Source organism: Anas platyrhynchos, chromosome 10 (genome assembly GCF_047663525.1).
Source record: "Anas platyrhynchos isolate ZD024472 breed Pekin duck chromosome 10, IASCAAS_PekinDuck_T2T, whole genome shotgun sequence".
Taxonomy (NCBI): domain Eukaryota; kingdom Metazoa; phylum Chordata; class Aves; order Anseriformes; family Anatidae; genus Anas; species Anas platyrhynchos.
In genome coordinates this window covers 16,600,427-16,615,073 of record NC_092596.1, presented here as the reverse complement: position 1 = coordinate 16,615,073, position 14,647 = coordinate 16,600,427, and the positions used below count along the sequence as shown (strand labels likewise).

Below are 14,647 nucleotides of genomic sequence, written 5' to 3'. Positions count from 1 at the left end.
GCCTGCCTCCGGCATGCTGGTCCCCTGCCCAGAGAAATGTTTTTAGCAGGTGGCTCAGGGTGCAATAGTGGTACAACATCGACCTGTCTTCCTAGGTGCTCTGGTGTGGGACTGCACTGTACTGAAGCCCAGATGTGTGCTTGGTTGAGAGGTAGAAGCACCACGCTCTGAAGCTGTGCGTATGCATCCGCCTTGTGTTTTTTGTACCCACCACTTAAACTGGGCGCTGGCCTGTGGTGGAGCATCCTGACCTCAGGTAACAACAGGCTGAGGGCGCCTTCCTTCGAGGCCATCTCTGCTTTGATGTCTGAATGACGTGATGGTGATGAGGTGGTTGTCTCCACCTCTATCTCTGTATTGTTCCTTGTGCTCCTACCTTGTCACTGCTTGTTGTCTGATCTTTTATCTGCTGGTGACGTGTGTTTTAGGATTTTCTGAGTGCCTTTTGGATGGCATAGCAGGGTTCTGCTCCAACACAACTAAACAAATATGGAAAATATGGATAATAGCAGTGGATAGGTCCTGGCCCACATAGGCTCCCACACCCCTCCTTTGCTCACTTGCCAACCCCCTGAGGGGTGGCTGCTTGGCAGGTGGACAAATTGGTCCATGTTCTCCTGTATAGTGATGTAGAGTTGTTGGGCAGGAGAAGGGAAGTCATCTCCTACTGTGGATGGTGGTAGAAGGATAAACTTTGTTGGGGAGAAGGAGCAGGAACAAAAAAATATCTTCATTCCTACCTTAGTTCTAGAGAACTGGTAACTTTTAGGAGTCCTATTCTCACAGGAAAAGATTCAGACAGACTTCAGCAAGGTGCTGAAACATTATCTACTACCTGATGCGACTGTGTTGAAGTTTATGATTGGTTTTGGAGTTTGAAAGAGACCTGTGTTTAATGGGGGTGGAAGGAGGTCTGTAGGAAGGGATGGTGAAGTGGTGGTTTGTGATCAGGAACACAAAGGAGAGGAAGGAACAGCAGCATCTCACAAGGAACATTTCTGCAGCATTGACATCGATGTGGGGCTCAGGGCACAAGCTGGGAGCAGATGGGGAGTCCCCAGGTCCTCAGCAGGCTGGGCTGGACCCCATGGCCCCGCTTGGCATTGTGCTGTTCTGGTCCTTCCGACTGCTGCACAAAAACAAGCCAAAAATAGCTGCATGGGGAAGGGGAAGGAACTGCCTATAAGGTGAATGAGCTGGTCGTAAAGCCCGGGTAATCTCTTTTTCATGTGTGCCCTGTGATGAACAAGCATTTGTTGGGGCCAGGGAAGTGACACCTCCTGTACTGAGGGAGAGCAGGCAGGAGCCGATCCTGGTGCCAGGGAGGGCTTAAACCTTCACACCTGCAGGAGCATCCTGTCCCGGGCACCAGCCAGCAGTCACCAAGCTGCAGCAATTCATAACGGCTTGGCAGCCCCTTCTGCTGCTGACAGAGATTTACTGTCCAGCGTGGACTCATTTTAATTACTGCCAGCATTTAGGGGTCTTTATCTGTCTTCTTTTACCCATAGGGATATTGTCAGTTTTGATAGCTAATCTAGAGTTAAGCTGATGATCCATAAAGTAGGGCAACCCTTTGGCCAATAATTCAGTGCTGTCACCAGCTTCTTTGTGCTATCAGGAGAGTGACCAGAAAACCTGATTTACTGACAGCTGAGCGTCTTCTCTGCAGTCTGTGAAGGTAGTAAAAGGGGTCCTGCTGTGCTGGTGGACCCAAGGTGAGCATGGTAGGGATTCTTCCAGGAAACAGCATTATGAGGGGCCTACTAAAAGTAGAGTAAAATACTTCTGTGTCTGGAGAGTACGATACAAACTCTGAGCCCTCCTTGCCCTGAGCAGGAGTGTGATGCTGGCTGGGACCTGATCTGCTGAGTATTGCTTCAGCAGTGCAAAACCTGAGGTGGTTTGAAGCAGCAGCACAGGGAAGTGCAGATTTTGCTTTTCAAGCAGCTGATAAAACAGCTGACATGCCCAACACATTGTTTTTCTAAGCACTGAAAATGGCTTTCCCAGGTCCAAACCCTGCTTCCAGTTTATTAACATTTGATTAGCAATTGCTTCTTGTTGTGCTGAGCTTGAAATAGGAGTACAATTAGGAACAGGCTTCTTCTTTGCCTCATCTGTACTGTCAAGATGTATCCAACCAGAAGGGCCATAACAAAGCTGCCAGTTTGACTGTCCTGCTGCTGAAATGGGTTCTTCTGTCCGCAGGCTAACGGTGTTGGAAAGGCAGTGATGCCTGTCTGTGCATGCATGCATGCACCCAGTCTTGCAAGGCAGAAATACAGATCCTGGTATTTACAGTTTACAAAGCTTTAAATTCCCTTATTTTTAGTGGCATTTGGTACTTGGTGCCAGGGAACATTGAGTTTTTCTGTAATACGTGTAGTGTTTTGTTGCTGTCCAAGACAGAGAAAGCTCTCTAGAGCTCAGAAAGAAGCAAGTAAAATTGATGCTATTGATGCTGCATCAAGTTTCGGCTTGTGCATGCTCCTGTGCTGCCAAGGCAGTCTGTCCAAAGAAGGAATAGAAAGGAACAGAGCTGGGAAATAGGAAAGCAGAGGGAAGGGCATCAATGCATCCAGTGATGAGGATTGGTTAAATAATAAAGAAAATATTTGCTAATAAAAGATAATTTTTTCCATGCTATTTCTAGGACTAATAAGCAAAGGAAGTGGAGAGAATCGATTCTCCCTGTTGCATGCTTGTGCGTGATCAGGCCACAAAATTCAAAACACATGAGTTTTTGAAAAGTCCACAACTTTAGGCTTTTAAAATGGGTTCCTTGCCTTGATTCTCGCTTGTGATCAGATAATGACCTTCATAAGCAAAACAACCCCAGCTGTATTTCATAATGGGAATATACTTCTGTACATTGTAATGAGCTGTTAACAGGGAACAGTATCGTGTGAAAATCTGCACTTTTCCCATGATGCTGCCCTGATTTAAAAGCCACCCATAAATTATTCAGTGTTGCAAATGTAAAGGTTAGGATTGGCTATAAGATATATGCCCCCCCGACAATGTTTTCAGCAGACTGGAATTTAAAATGGAAAAACCTGACCTACTGGGAATCTCAGGGGTTGTGTGGGAAGTATGGAAGTATGGTGGCCTTTCTGTTGGGTGTTGGGAAGCATGTGGTCGGAGTAGGCGACTTACATAATGCAAGGAGAAAGAACAGCGTTGCTCCTGCAAAACTCTTTCTTACCAAGGCTCCTGAAGGGTGGCATCCAAAATTTTGTGGACAGTCCTGAGTTGGTAGCTTGAGTTGAGTTTCTGAAAGGTTTCTAGTAGAGCCAGAAGCCAGAGGTTGGCTTTCACTGCTGGGTTTGGTTCCCAGGGTCCTCTTCATGATGTGGAGCGGTACATAGCTGGGCATCCAGAGAGTTTCTGCAATACAGCACTCTGGATGTGGATGCTTGATTATTAAATGTATATTGCAATTCTGAATATTATTTTAGCTGCAAGATCAGTCTCCATCCTCTCCAGCATTTTAGGTTTGATCGTATTCCAGAGGCTTACTAAAAACATGCGAAGAATTTCAGTAAAACTCAGTGGAACACTTTTATTAAATTTTTTCAGTCATGCAAGCTAAATTAAATGACAGCTCTGTCCACCAAAAGATTACAAATATCAATCAGACTTCCCGCCTAAACTTATGAAGGAATTAAATGTTTTTCTAAAAGTCTTCTATTCCCCGTAATAATCTGTTTGGCTGTTCTATTTACTTTACATATTTTTGAAGTGTGTTGAAAGGGATGATTTCTGCCCTAAAGGAGCACACTGCTTGTATCTCAGTGCTGATATTTTATCTGAATTTGTGGGCACAATTTTGGTATTGCTCAAATTGATATTTGCAATACTGGGAGCATAGTTTCCAAAATGAAAAAAAGGCTATTAAACTACAGTCCAAGGAACACAATGTTGATTTCTTTTTGGAGACGGGAGATTAATGATAAAAAGTATGTTGCAGCTCTCACTGTTTATGTTAAAATTGGAAAAACAAGACCAGGTGGCTCAGTGGGCTGGTGGGATGGTGAGCTCTGAGTGAAGTGGTTGTTAAGAATGAGGAGTTATAAAGATTTCAACATACGGTGGCCTGTCCAAATCCAGCTGAGTCATTACCCTGTGTTGCTGCATCTGTTTTTGTCTGGTCACTGTATGGTTATGAATAATTGTATAAATCATGCTGGGACGCCCCAGGGAGCTTTCCTTGCAGAAATGCTCGACACACTGTTCTGATCTGGCTTGTTTTTTGAGCTTCAGGGAGACCACAGGACAAGCCAAGGAACAAATATTTATATGGAAACCAGCTGGGACTGCCTGGCATCCCTTGTGCCAATGCCCTTGTGTCCAGGGTGGGGGCATGATTTAAAAGCATGAGCTTGGAAGTAAAACTGATGCACGTCTGAGCTGGTGGAACTTGTAGTCAGGAGCAAAGGATGTGTCCCACGTGTTTCTTTCCGTGGTTACTGTGCAGATGGGAGATGAATGCCCCGCAGACACCTCTGAGACATGTGCATGCGCGCAGACTCCCACAATTAGCGCTCTCATTTACGTTGGATACATTATAGTGTATTTTTGCCATTATGGTTTAGCAAAGAAGAGCAGATATGATTGTAAACTCTTGCAGCTGGGTGAATTGTGATTAAGTTGAAGCTATCTCACTGTTACATACTACTTTAGTGATCACTGGACTATGTATTTTCCTGCCTCTTACTATAGGCTTTAAACCACAGGACATGAATAAACGGTAATGTTAGGGTAGTAGTCAGCTCCAGTTGCTATTTAAGGACGGAGAAGCTATGTTCAGTCCACTGAATGTAATTTCATAAAGCATGCAGACCATGGTGGAGGTTGTGTAATGGTAGTTGAGTGTGGCTGTGGCTGATGCTCTGGCTGTAGCTTCGTGGCAAACAAGGCCTGCATGGGAGTCATTACGTCTAATTTGGCTGCTTAGGGGTGGCCTTTCAGCAAAAGCAAACCTCCTTTGCCTCTCATTTTTCACTGCTTCCCTGGATCATCTTCTCTTCTGTAGCATTTTATTTCCTGAAGCATTTTTCCTGGTCATGTTTTGCTGCAGCACATCCCCTCTCCTAGAGAAAAGGTGCTGGCTGAGACATTGAAGGCACCTGCTGATGCCTAGGCAGGTTTGCAGGGCTGAGGATGTCTCGATGCCTGCAAGCATCACTGTGCCCATTGCACACCACCATCAGCTTGCATTGGCCACATCGGTACCTTCCCTTCCCCGTGGCTGAGGATGCTGCACTTTCTCCAGATGTTGCTGTAGACTGCACCAACTGTTTCAGATAAAGCCAGGTTAAAAGCCAGGGCTTCACTGGAGTCCTGTGAGTGGTAACCCTGGGTTGTGGTGTGTAGAGGGGCTCTGGTTACATTCATGCTTAGAGGGCTCCAGGGCTGTGCTTGTGTTTCATGTTGCTCCCTCTGCACCCGCTTCCTGGCTGTAATGTGTGGAGGAAGGAGCAGCATGGGGTGGCCACCAGCCACTGCACAGGGACATGCAGCTTGTGAGGCCCGCGTGGCATTTTTCAGAAAGTTCCCATTTTATTATGGCTACAAAGGCTGAGAAATTAAGCTGCTAATTTATAGCGTGCCAAAAAAAAAAAAAAAAAAAAAAAAGTAATACAAGAAATGCTCAGTAATTTCAATGTTTGAAAACAAACAACTGAAAAATTCTGGTTCCCCCCTGACCTCCTCCAACCCCCCTCCCCCTGCTAAGCTTATTAAATCTGAAAATGTCCCAGAACTTAATTCTCTCTGCTAGAAAGTTCCTTAGGCCTCTACTGTTTCATGTGAGTAATGAAAGTTATGCTGCTGACATGTATGGTGAGGTCCCTGCTGTTTTGCTCCATGCCTCAGATGCAGAAGTGAGCATCCTGTAGCCACATGGTTGCAGTCCCCTTGGTCCACAAGGGGCTTTTTTGTGTGTCCTTTTTTGGTGGTTGTGTACTGGGGCAATGAGCCCTAACCGGTATGGGACACCCACATTATATTTTCAGCTGATTAACTGCTCTGAGGAACGCTGTTAGCTCTGTCATTTACCAAGTCCTTATTTACAGTGAGCTTATTTATTGCTGAATTCCTTATTTGCAGTGTGAAGATGCATTGCAGGATTTGACAGGCATTGTCTGTCTGTGGCACGTGGCTGCATGAACTGTGGTGCTTCTTGGTCCCCCTTTGACATTTGGGCTTGATGTCCATGCCCAAAAGGTGTGTGGTAACTGGGGGGGCAGCACTGCTGCAGCCTGCGGGAGGGCCGACAAAGCGTCACTGCCAGGAGTGGGGTACAGGTCTCGCGGTGCCATGGCGTGTGAGAAACACCAGGCTCGGCAGCAAGAGCCAGTGCACGACGTGCCTTTGAGCACGGTTTCCCCTAAAAACATTTCATAAACACTGGGGGCTTAGTTTGGAAGAGAGAAATGCAAAGAGTGATAAGGCCTGAGCAGTTGCCGTGTTTGGTTTGTGTGAGGTCTGCTCCGTGCTGCACCCAACTCTGCATTTGCTTTGCTTTTATTTTTGTGGTCATGCAATATTCTGGGAAAGGCCCATAAATATCTAAATAAAATCAAGCTCCTGAAGAGCGAATTGGACATTTTGAGCCAAAGCCTGTTGAAGGCCACAGAAACTCATCCCCTGAGCTTCTCTGAGTTTCGGGGGGATGAGCTGCATTTTACCTCCTAACGCGGGTGTGGAGCCAGGCCGTTCCTGGTTCAGGGTGTGTGGGCACGGCTGGTTTGCTGTTTGCTCTGAGAAGAAACAACAGGTTAATGCTGCAGTTGCCAAAATGCTTATGGTGGTGCTGGGGTGTCCTTGTCCTCAATTGCTCCCTGCTATGGACCTTTGTGGGTCTTTATCACCCAGCCCTGAGCCCCTGCAGGGCTACAGGATGCTTTTGGGGAGGGGAGAAATGCAGCAGGGAGCACCCCCCCCACACCACCACCACCTTTTCTTGCAGTGTCCTTTTGTCTTCTGTTCACAAAAGCACGGCTGTGGAACAGGGCAGACTGCAGCATGCCCAAAGGAGAGGTTTGCCGCGTTGCTTCTGCCCGCGGGGCACGGCGCACACAGACAGCATGGCCAGGAAAACCGAAGTGGTCTCACGTCGAGCCATTTGTTTTTCATTATGCTATGCTACTCTAATATAAACAATAAGGTATGTGGACATTGCCGTGGACAGAGAGCCAGATGCTGAAAGCATTCCTCCAAGGCTGTATAAACTTCAGCAGCTAAATATTTTAGGAACTGTTTTCTAAGGCTAGCCTAATAGTTTAAAAATATAACCTAGATTCCAGATATTAAAAAATGCCTTTAAAGGCACGCATATTGCTGCAATAGTTGGAAACAACTAAACCCCTGAAGTAAGCAGAAGGCTCCCATTTTGCAATATCTTCTGTTACTTATCCTTTTTGTTATTTTTCTTAATACTGAGATTAAATTCAAGAAGGCTTTTAACAGTGTAGTGGTAGTGATAGAAATTTTCAGCATATATTAATGGGCTGACTCACACTTTCAAAGTGAAGCTGGGTTTATGATGAAATAGCTGGGTTCTTTTAGCAATAGCATAATCAGAAAAGTCAGTGGGAAAAGGAAGCCAGTATCTTAAAGATGTCTAATCCTACCATGCACCGTGAAGGGGCAGCATTGAGAGCTCCCACCCGTGTTTGAAAGCAGTCCTGACCCTGTATTCAGTGGAGGTATTCAAATCTTCATCTCAGCAATGTGCAACCTGTCACGATTAGTTAGGACTTGACTTTAAAGCACTGGAAGTGTTTTTCTGCTTGAAAATACCAGAGTTGCTTTGTGTGGATTACAGATTCTGTCACTGCCTAGCAAAGTTAAATCCTACCTTAATCCACTGCTGTTAGAAAGCTCATCTCTACAAGCATCTTCAAAAATACATCAGGAAACGTGAGAGGTTTGGAAGAAAAGCCTGGCTGTGGGGGAGAATGTTTGTAGGTGCTCTCGTCATCACTGTGCTGATTGCCTTAGGCAGGGCTATGCTGGGACGAGGGCTCTTTGCACCTCTGTGGTAGGATTCGTGGCGTATGGAGCTGTCCTGGTTGCCCAAAGTGGTGTCAGTGCCCCTGGAAATGTTGAGGGCATTACTGGGCCGGTACTTCTGGCTGAGATTGAGAGCAGCTCTTTGTTTTATTTTCTCATGTCCACTTCATGCTCTGCCAAAGGACTGAATGACTGGTCTGTCAGACTAAGTCTTCTCTGGACGTGGTGGGCTTGATTTTCTGAGCTGCTCTTTTCTTGCAGATCCCAAAAACTTAGACTAGCATCCTCTGTACTTCAAGAGTAAAGAATGAGATTTTTAGGTTATTTTTGTGGGACACCATACGGATCTGAGAGATCTGTCATTTCTTTTCACACGTGTTACTTCTCAGATAGGTGATAATCCATGACAGCCACGCAGTGTTGTCTTCCAAAAGATTGCCTTATATTGAATTGACAACACAAAGACCCATGGTGGCATAGCAGTAACTAAGCCTGGGGCTGAGTTCAGCTGCTCCGTGTATGTGAGTGGGTGAAGGATGCTTGCTTCTGCTTGCCCTCGACCACTGACTATGGCTCAGCTATACCGTTGCTTCTGTGTCCAACTTCCAGGGGAAAAGAAAAGCTTCATCTTGCCACTAGTTTTTGTTGTGACAGCAGGACTCAATCTGGCTCAACTCTGGAAATGTGTTTGGCTGCTGACCCCTGGGCTTCAGTGGCTAATAGATGTCCTCCAGCTTCTGGTGTGAGGCTAACTGAGGAAAAGCCAATGATCAGAGATACTCAGCGTGGTTTGGTTTCCTTCTGTTTCTTCAACTGAGGTTTTGTGTGTGGTTTTGTCCATGAATGAACCAGAGCTCTTCAGTGCTTTGATAGAAAGCATGCACTGGGGTTCTGGCTCACCATTCTGGCTTCACCCAGTCCTGTCCCCTTTTTGTCACCCAATTTCCCTGCAAGTGACAGATGAAGAGGTAGGGAGGATGGCAGAAGCTGTTAAATGACTGTCACATCCTGTCTTTCAGCTGCTCAAAGGGATGGCTCTGCCCCGCCAAAAAGCCATGAGCAAAACCACGGAGGAGGAGGAGGAGAGCGGAGACTGCGATGATGAAGATGACTGCAGCAGAGGCTCTGGGGATGGAGAGCTGCGAGTGAGGAACCAGCTCCGGTTCTTAGCAGGTGATGGGGATGGTGGTCCTGCGGCGGCTGTCCCTCTGGGGCTTGTCAGTCTGGGTGACAGCATGAGGAGCTGCTCAGCTTTCCACTGCCATGGCCCAGAGGCTGTTTGCACTCAGCATCCTGCTGGCTAGCCTAAGTGCTGCTGAGACAGCAGCTAGAAAAGTGATGCTGTTACTTTCCAGGTGGGTTTTGCAGGGGTGTGTTGAGGGCAGCCTGTCTGTAGGTATCAGTCACCCTCTTCTCTCATTCCCTCTGCTGCCCACACTTGTGAGTTAAAAGGGGAGCTTCTCTGCTTTGGTGGAGGGCTTCAGAAAATCAGTAAAGATGTCTTGACTACAGCAAAACATCTTGGTTGTTTCTTATGTAGGGTTTAGAGACTCAGGGTAATTTAAAAACAAATGGAAAAAAAAAAGCTTCATTTTTCAGAAGTGATTTAGGTACTCAGGAGCCTAAAATTGCATTGACTGTCAGTATGATTCATGTCTTTGGTTGCTTTGAAGATGGCCACAAAGCATCCTGATGCTTCAAGGCTACATTATTTGTAAGGTCAGCCATATTATTAGAAGGTCATTATTAGTAAGATCACCCGGTCACCCACTGGGACGAGGAAGTCAAGGTCCATTTGCTACTTAGGGAGTCGCAAATCTGTTGGTGTGTGCCTTCTCCCTGACCCCCTAACTGCTGCTGTCCTCCTTCTGACTCCGTGGAGCTCAGCAGCACCGTCTGTGCTCACATGAGCAAGACCAGGCTGCTTGAGGCCACGTCCACTGTGGATGTGTGGTGTCTGCTGAACGTGGGTCTGCGGCTGGAGGTTTGGTCCAATTAATGCTGGTTCCAGTGCTGTGCTTTGCTCTTCGAGAGACCAGACAACTGAACCTGGATAAAATCAGCTTTACTGCTTTGAAGTTTAAGAGGCAAATTTGGGCTCTTAAACGAAGCACAGATGTTTATAAATTCCCTTCCATTGGTCTGGGATAATTAAAATATCCTTAATGAAGTGAGAGCTGAAATATTAAATGCCAGTTTCATATCAAAGATTATTGACACATTATGTAAAATATATAAAATACATATATTCAAATATTGGTTAAGGGAAGGAAAAGGCTTTTTAAGTCCTCCAGTCCAGGTCTGAAAGAGAAATATGTAATTTGGAGAAGGATAAAATGTCCTTTCTTTCATCCAAGAACTAAATATCAAAGTGTATGTTAAGGAAATGCAGGTGATCCACATTATTCTGAGTTGAGAGCAGAGATACGTGTTTCATTTTCCATGATCTTTGTGTCACACTTTTATGCTATTTTAACGTGTTTCTAATTTCCTCTTATAGCTTTCCTTATAATATCATCAGTGATCTCTGAAACTGTGTATATAATCCTTTCTGCCTTCTTCTATCTCTCTAGGCTAGTTTAATCACTGTATTGATCTCCCAGATAACCTGCCTGTCTAGCAATTTAGACCCCTCTTGTCACTGTGGTATGTGAACATGTTATATGGAAAGAGGGCTTATCCTCCCTGTGCTACTCTGCTGGAGGGTGTTTGCTGCTGACTTTGCTACGGATTGGGTAAACATTAACTTTACATAGTGAAAAAGCAGCAGTGGCTTGGGGCATTGTCTTCTCATCAGGTTAAGCCTCTCAGGCTGCTAAGAGCACTGGGTTTGACCAGCACAGCTTTTAGGCATTAGCTGGCCTTGGTGGATGTGTGCTGTGCCATCATGGTGGCCACAGAGACTTTCTGGATCTTCCTCAGTTGAGCATGCAATTTTGTGTGTGTGTGTGTGTTTTGTCTTAGAGCAGAAAGGCAAGTTGATCTGACAGTGGCAGAATCATATTTGGTTGGTATTGGATATAAATTGAGACTCTGTTCAAGTTTTATGTTGGAAACAAGCCCAGGAAAAGTTGCTGATGGTGCGGAAATACTCACTTTCAACATTTTAAGAATATTTCTTTTCACTTTGAAAAGGGTATTTTTCAATTAATTTTTTCCATCATATCATAAGTACATAAGAATATAAAAGAGACCAGAAACCATTCCACATTTCCCCCTGTTCCACAAATTCTAAATTTTAGGTTAGCATGCTGATTTGAAATGATGCCAGGCTTTAAAATCTGGAAATACTTTGTGAAACAAACTTTTACATTCAGCATGGCTTTATCTCCCTCTTTCCCAAGGTGGTTACCCTGTAATAGAGACACACAGGACTGGGAGCGGCTGGGAGTGAGCTGCTGATGGTTCCCTGCTTTTATCACATGCTGGATACTATGCAGTGCTCAGGCAGCGAGGCGGCTGGATGGCCAGCAGTGCGTGTGTCCTAGCGTGGTGACCAAACATGCAAACCCTCTTCAAGCATGCTTCCCTGCTGGTCTTCAGGTTTGCTGTTGGGGAATGCATACGGGTGCTTTGTTTTCTTTTTCTTAGAGGTCTGGTTCAGCTCAAGAGGAAATATCCCTGGCCCTGTGATAGCAGCAGAGAACTCCTCCCTCGCTAAGGGTTGACTATGCCTTACAGATGGACTTGGCAGGCAGCTCTGCAGCGTGTGTCATCCTGTTATCCAAGGGTAACAGGGAAAAAATCATGTGGTCCTGTGAAGTGAGGTTGTGGACCGCGTCTGGGCCATGTGCCCCAGGTTCTTGGCCCTGCCTTAAAATCTCATTTGTAATGGGATCACTCTGTAAGATAAAGGCTTTAACGAGGCACATAAACATCATGCTGCCACCGAATCTTTGCAGCAAAGTGGAGTGCAAAAGGATTTGCATCCCACTGACTGTCCCATCAGTGACACGGGGAGCAGGAGAGGTGGGTGACTCCCGCTGAGCGCAGGCAGGCATTGGGTCTGCCTGGAGGTAGAATGAAAAAGTTGTCAGTTTGCCATCTCGGTGGCTTTTGCATGAGAAAGCTCAGCACTGTCTCACCCAAGAGGCAGGTCGTTTGGATAGTGCGTCTGTCCTGACAGTCAGACTTTCTCCCGCTCCTCGGCACGGGTGCTGCCAGTCCTGCCGGGTAATAACTGCAAACAGCTGCTCGGTGCTGGCCTCAGCGAGGTGTCCCTCCGAAGGTTTGGAAAATGTGGAGACTAAAAAAAGAGCAAAAGGAGGAAAAAAAAAAAGTCAGTCTTGAATACAGACTAGTTTTGATTTATCGCCTGTTGTATAAAATGTAACCTTTGTTTCCTATTTATAATGACCCTGTAATAACTGGACAGTCAACTTAAACTTTAATGATTTAAACATACTTGTAAACTGTCAAGTCAAAAGTTTGTGAGTGACTATAAACATATGTTGGTGAGCGCTATATGCTAATAAATTCATTATTATGTTGCCCCAGTGGGAAACATGGAGATGGCAGACTTTTTTATGATAGGTCTTTTATTGTTTGTCACATCTGCAACACATTAAGGATTTTGAAGGCAGATAATGTTTACAATAAGAGGAGGATTGAAAGCCTTCCAGCTCAGTGAAGAGCGCTTCCTGTTTGTCAATGGAGTAACCGTGGAACTGGCACCCTGTGCACGGAGCTCCAAAAATAGAGATGTGTACATACGCACGCATATATTTATGCCACACCAATGGCAAATCATGCCAGCGAATAAATTATAGTATTTTCCCCCAAATTGCGAGTCAGTGCAAATGTATTCCAGAATCTATGATACAAACATGTCCTCGCACTCTGCTGAGATCAGTCATCCTACACCACGTACCCAAAGCAAACAGAGCCTGGGGAAGCTGGCGCTTCACTGCTGCTCCAGACAGCCACCCGCTAATTAGCTCACCTCCGGCGTTCTCACTCAAGATGCCACTTATAACTGACAAGCCGGTTGCCAGGAAGCCTGAAAATAAAACATGGGTGCTGGAGACGCTCCTGTGCTGAATGGCTTTAGCAGGGGCTGTGGGAGAGGAGGTACAACCTTTTCAGGTGGTTTGCAACAGTGGTGGTGGATGTAGTGCCCTGGGCTGTTTGCAGGCTACTGGGGAGTTTGTTGGGATGAAAACAGTGCTTTTAGTGGCGGGAGCATCCTGAGCAGTCCAGCAGCTGGGGTCAGGGGAAAAGGGGAAGGTTTACCCTTCCAAAATATCTGTTAGGCAGTAACAAAAGTTGTCTTGGGAACAGATGGATTTGGCAGAATTAAGCAGAAATAGTTTATCCTGGGAAGGGAAGTTGGCCTCATCCCATGAGATGTATAAGGATAGATGTATGCAATAAAGATACATAAAGATGGCTTGGCAGTGTGTGTGTGTGTAAAACAGCTCCCCTGCCTGGCTGTTCATGCAGGTTGGATAACAGGGAGTGTTGCCTTTCTCATCTCCCTTGGTTATTTATAAGGGCAGAGAGAATTTGCAGCTTGAGCCCCATTGCTGGTGCGGTACTCAGAAAGCGCCTTGTTTCTGTACCCTGCTTTCTGCTGCAGCTTCTGCTGCCCAGCCAAGCTGGCTGTGTGTTTTTTTCAGCAGTCCACGCTGTACTGGGGTGCTGGATGAAAGTCAGGATCAGCACTATGTGTTCATTGCTTTTCCAGGTTCTGTAACTTTAATAGCTTCTGCCTTTTTAGCCACTGATGTGTACCTCTAGGCTGGGTCATCTCAGAAAGTCTTGTCAAATTTCTTTGGTTGCATTCCTCTCATTACCCTCATTTTCTCCCAGTTTTATTTCTGGACATCCTGGGAATCTGAGCTCCTTCCATCCCCATGCTGTGGCAGGGAACAGGAGATGCTGCTGCTGCTATGGCAGCTGAATTTCTTTTCCATGAAGAGCACCAAGCTGCTTGTTTATGGTCAGGGCAGGGGGTGTGGGTGCTGGACAGTTGCAGCTCTCGAGGCCAGGCAGGGTCAGTTTGTTTGCAGCCCTCGTGGTTTCTACAGCCCATTCCTGTGGGAAGGTTTCCTTTAGAAGTGGGTATTCATACTGGAAAATGGTTGTCCTCAGGCTTTTTGGCCACCTTTGCTGCTTGGCGGGTGTATCTGCATGTAACAGGACAGCGTGGTGGATGCACCAAGGGTGCTGTGAATGCGTGGGCGTCTGCTGGGGCTCTCTCACTGCTTGTGCTTGGAGGCAGCCCAGTGGCATTTAAAATATTTACAAGATCATCTCTTTGGATTCTTTATTATGGCGATTGTTTCTCTGTAAATGCCTTCAGGGTGCCCGTATCTGAGCTGCAAATATCTGCTGATGCTGCTCTGCCTGATTTAGAGCCGAGCCTGGACAGTCGGTTCATTTGGATGTTTATCTGTCTGCTGAGAGAGACATTTTCAAATACCCAATTTACTTCAAAATACTCCTTCAGCAGGTGGAAAATGTCCCTGTCTGTGTGGATTCTGCTGACAGTGTGGGGACACGTGGCTGTTGTGCCTTCGTGCTGTACAGCAGGAAGATCTGTTGCAGGACCCACTTACTGTGCAGGGCTCTGCCCCACCTTTAGCAGAGGTGCCCTGTCCTCGTCTCCTGTGACTAGGTGAGC

At 46.1% G+C, this 14,647-nt stretch overlaps 1 protein-coding gene across 2 annotated transcripts in view; it reads left to right on the top strand.

Annotated features, from left to right (window-relative positions):
• Window positions 1-14,647, top strand: part of GPC3 (glypican 3) — a 145,786-nt gene that overhangs the window by 110,287 nt on the left and 20,852 nt on the right. For both annotated transcript variants that reach the window (XM_005023811.6, XM_038184554.2), the window contains exon 7: window positions 9,042-9,195. In XM_005023811.6, the coding sequence (XP_005023868.4) occupies window positions 9,042-9,195 (154 nt within the window). The remainder of the gene's footprint in view (window positions 1-9,041; window positions 9,196-14,647) is intronic.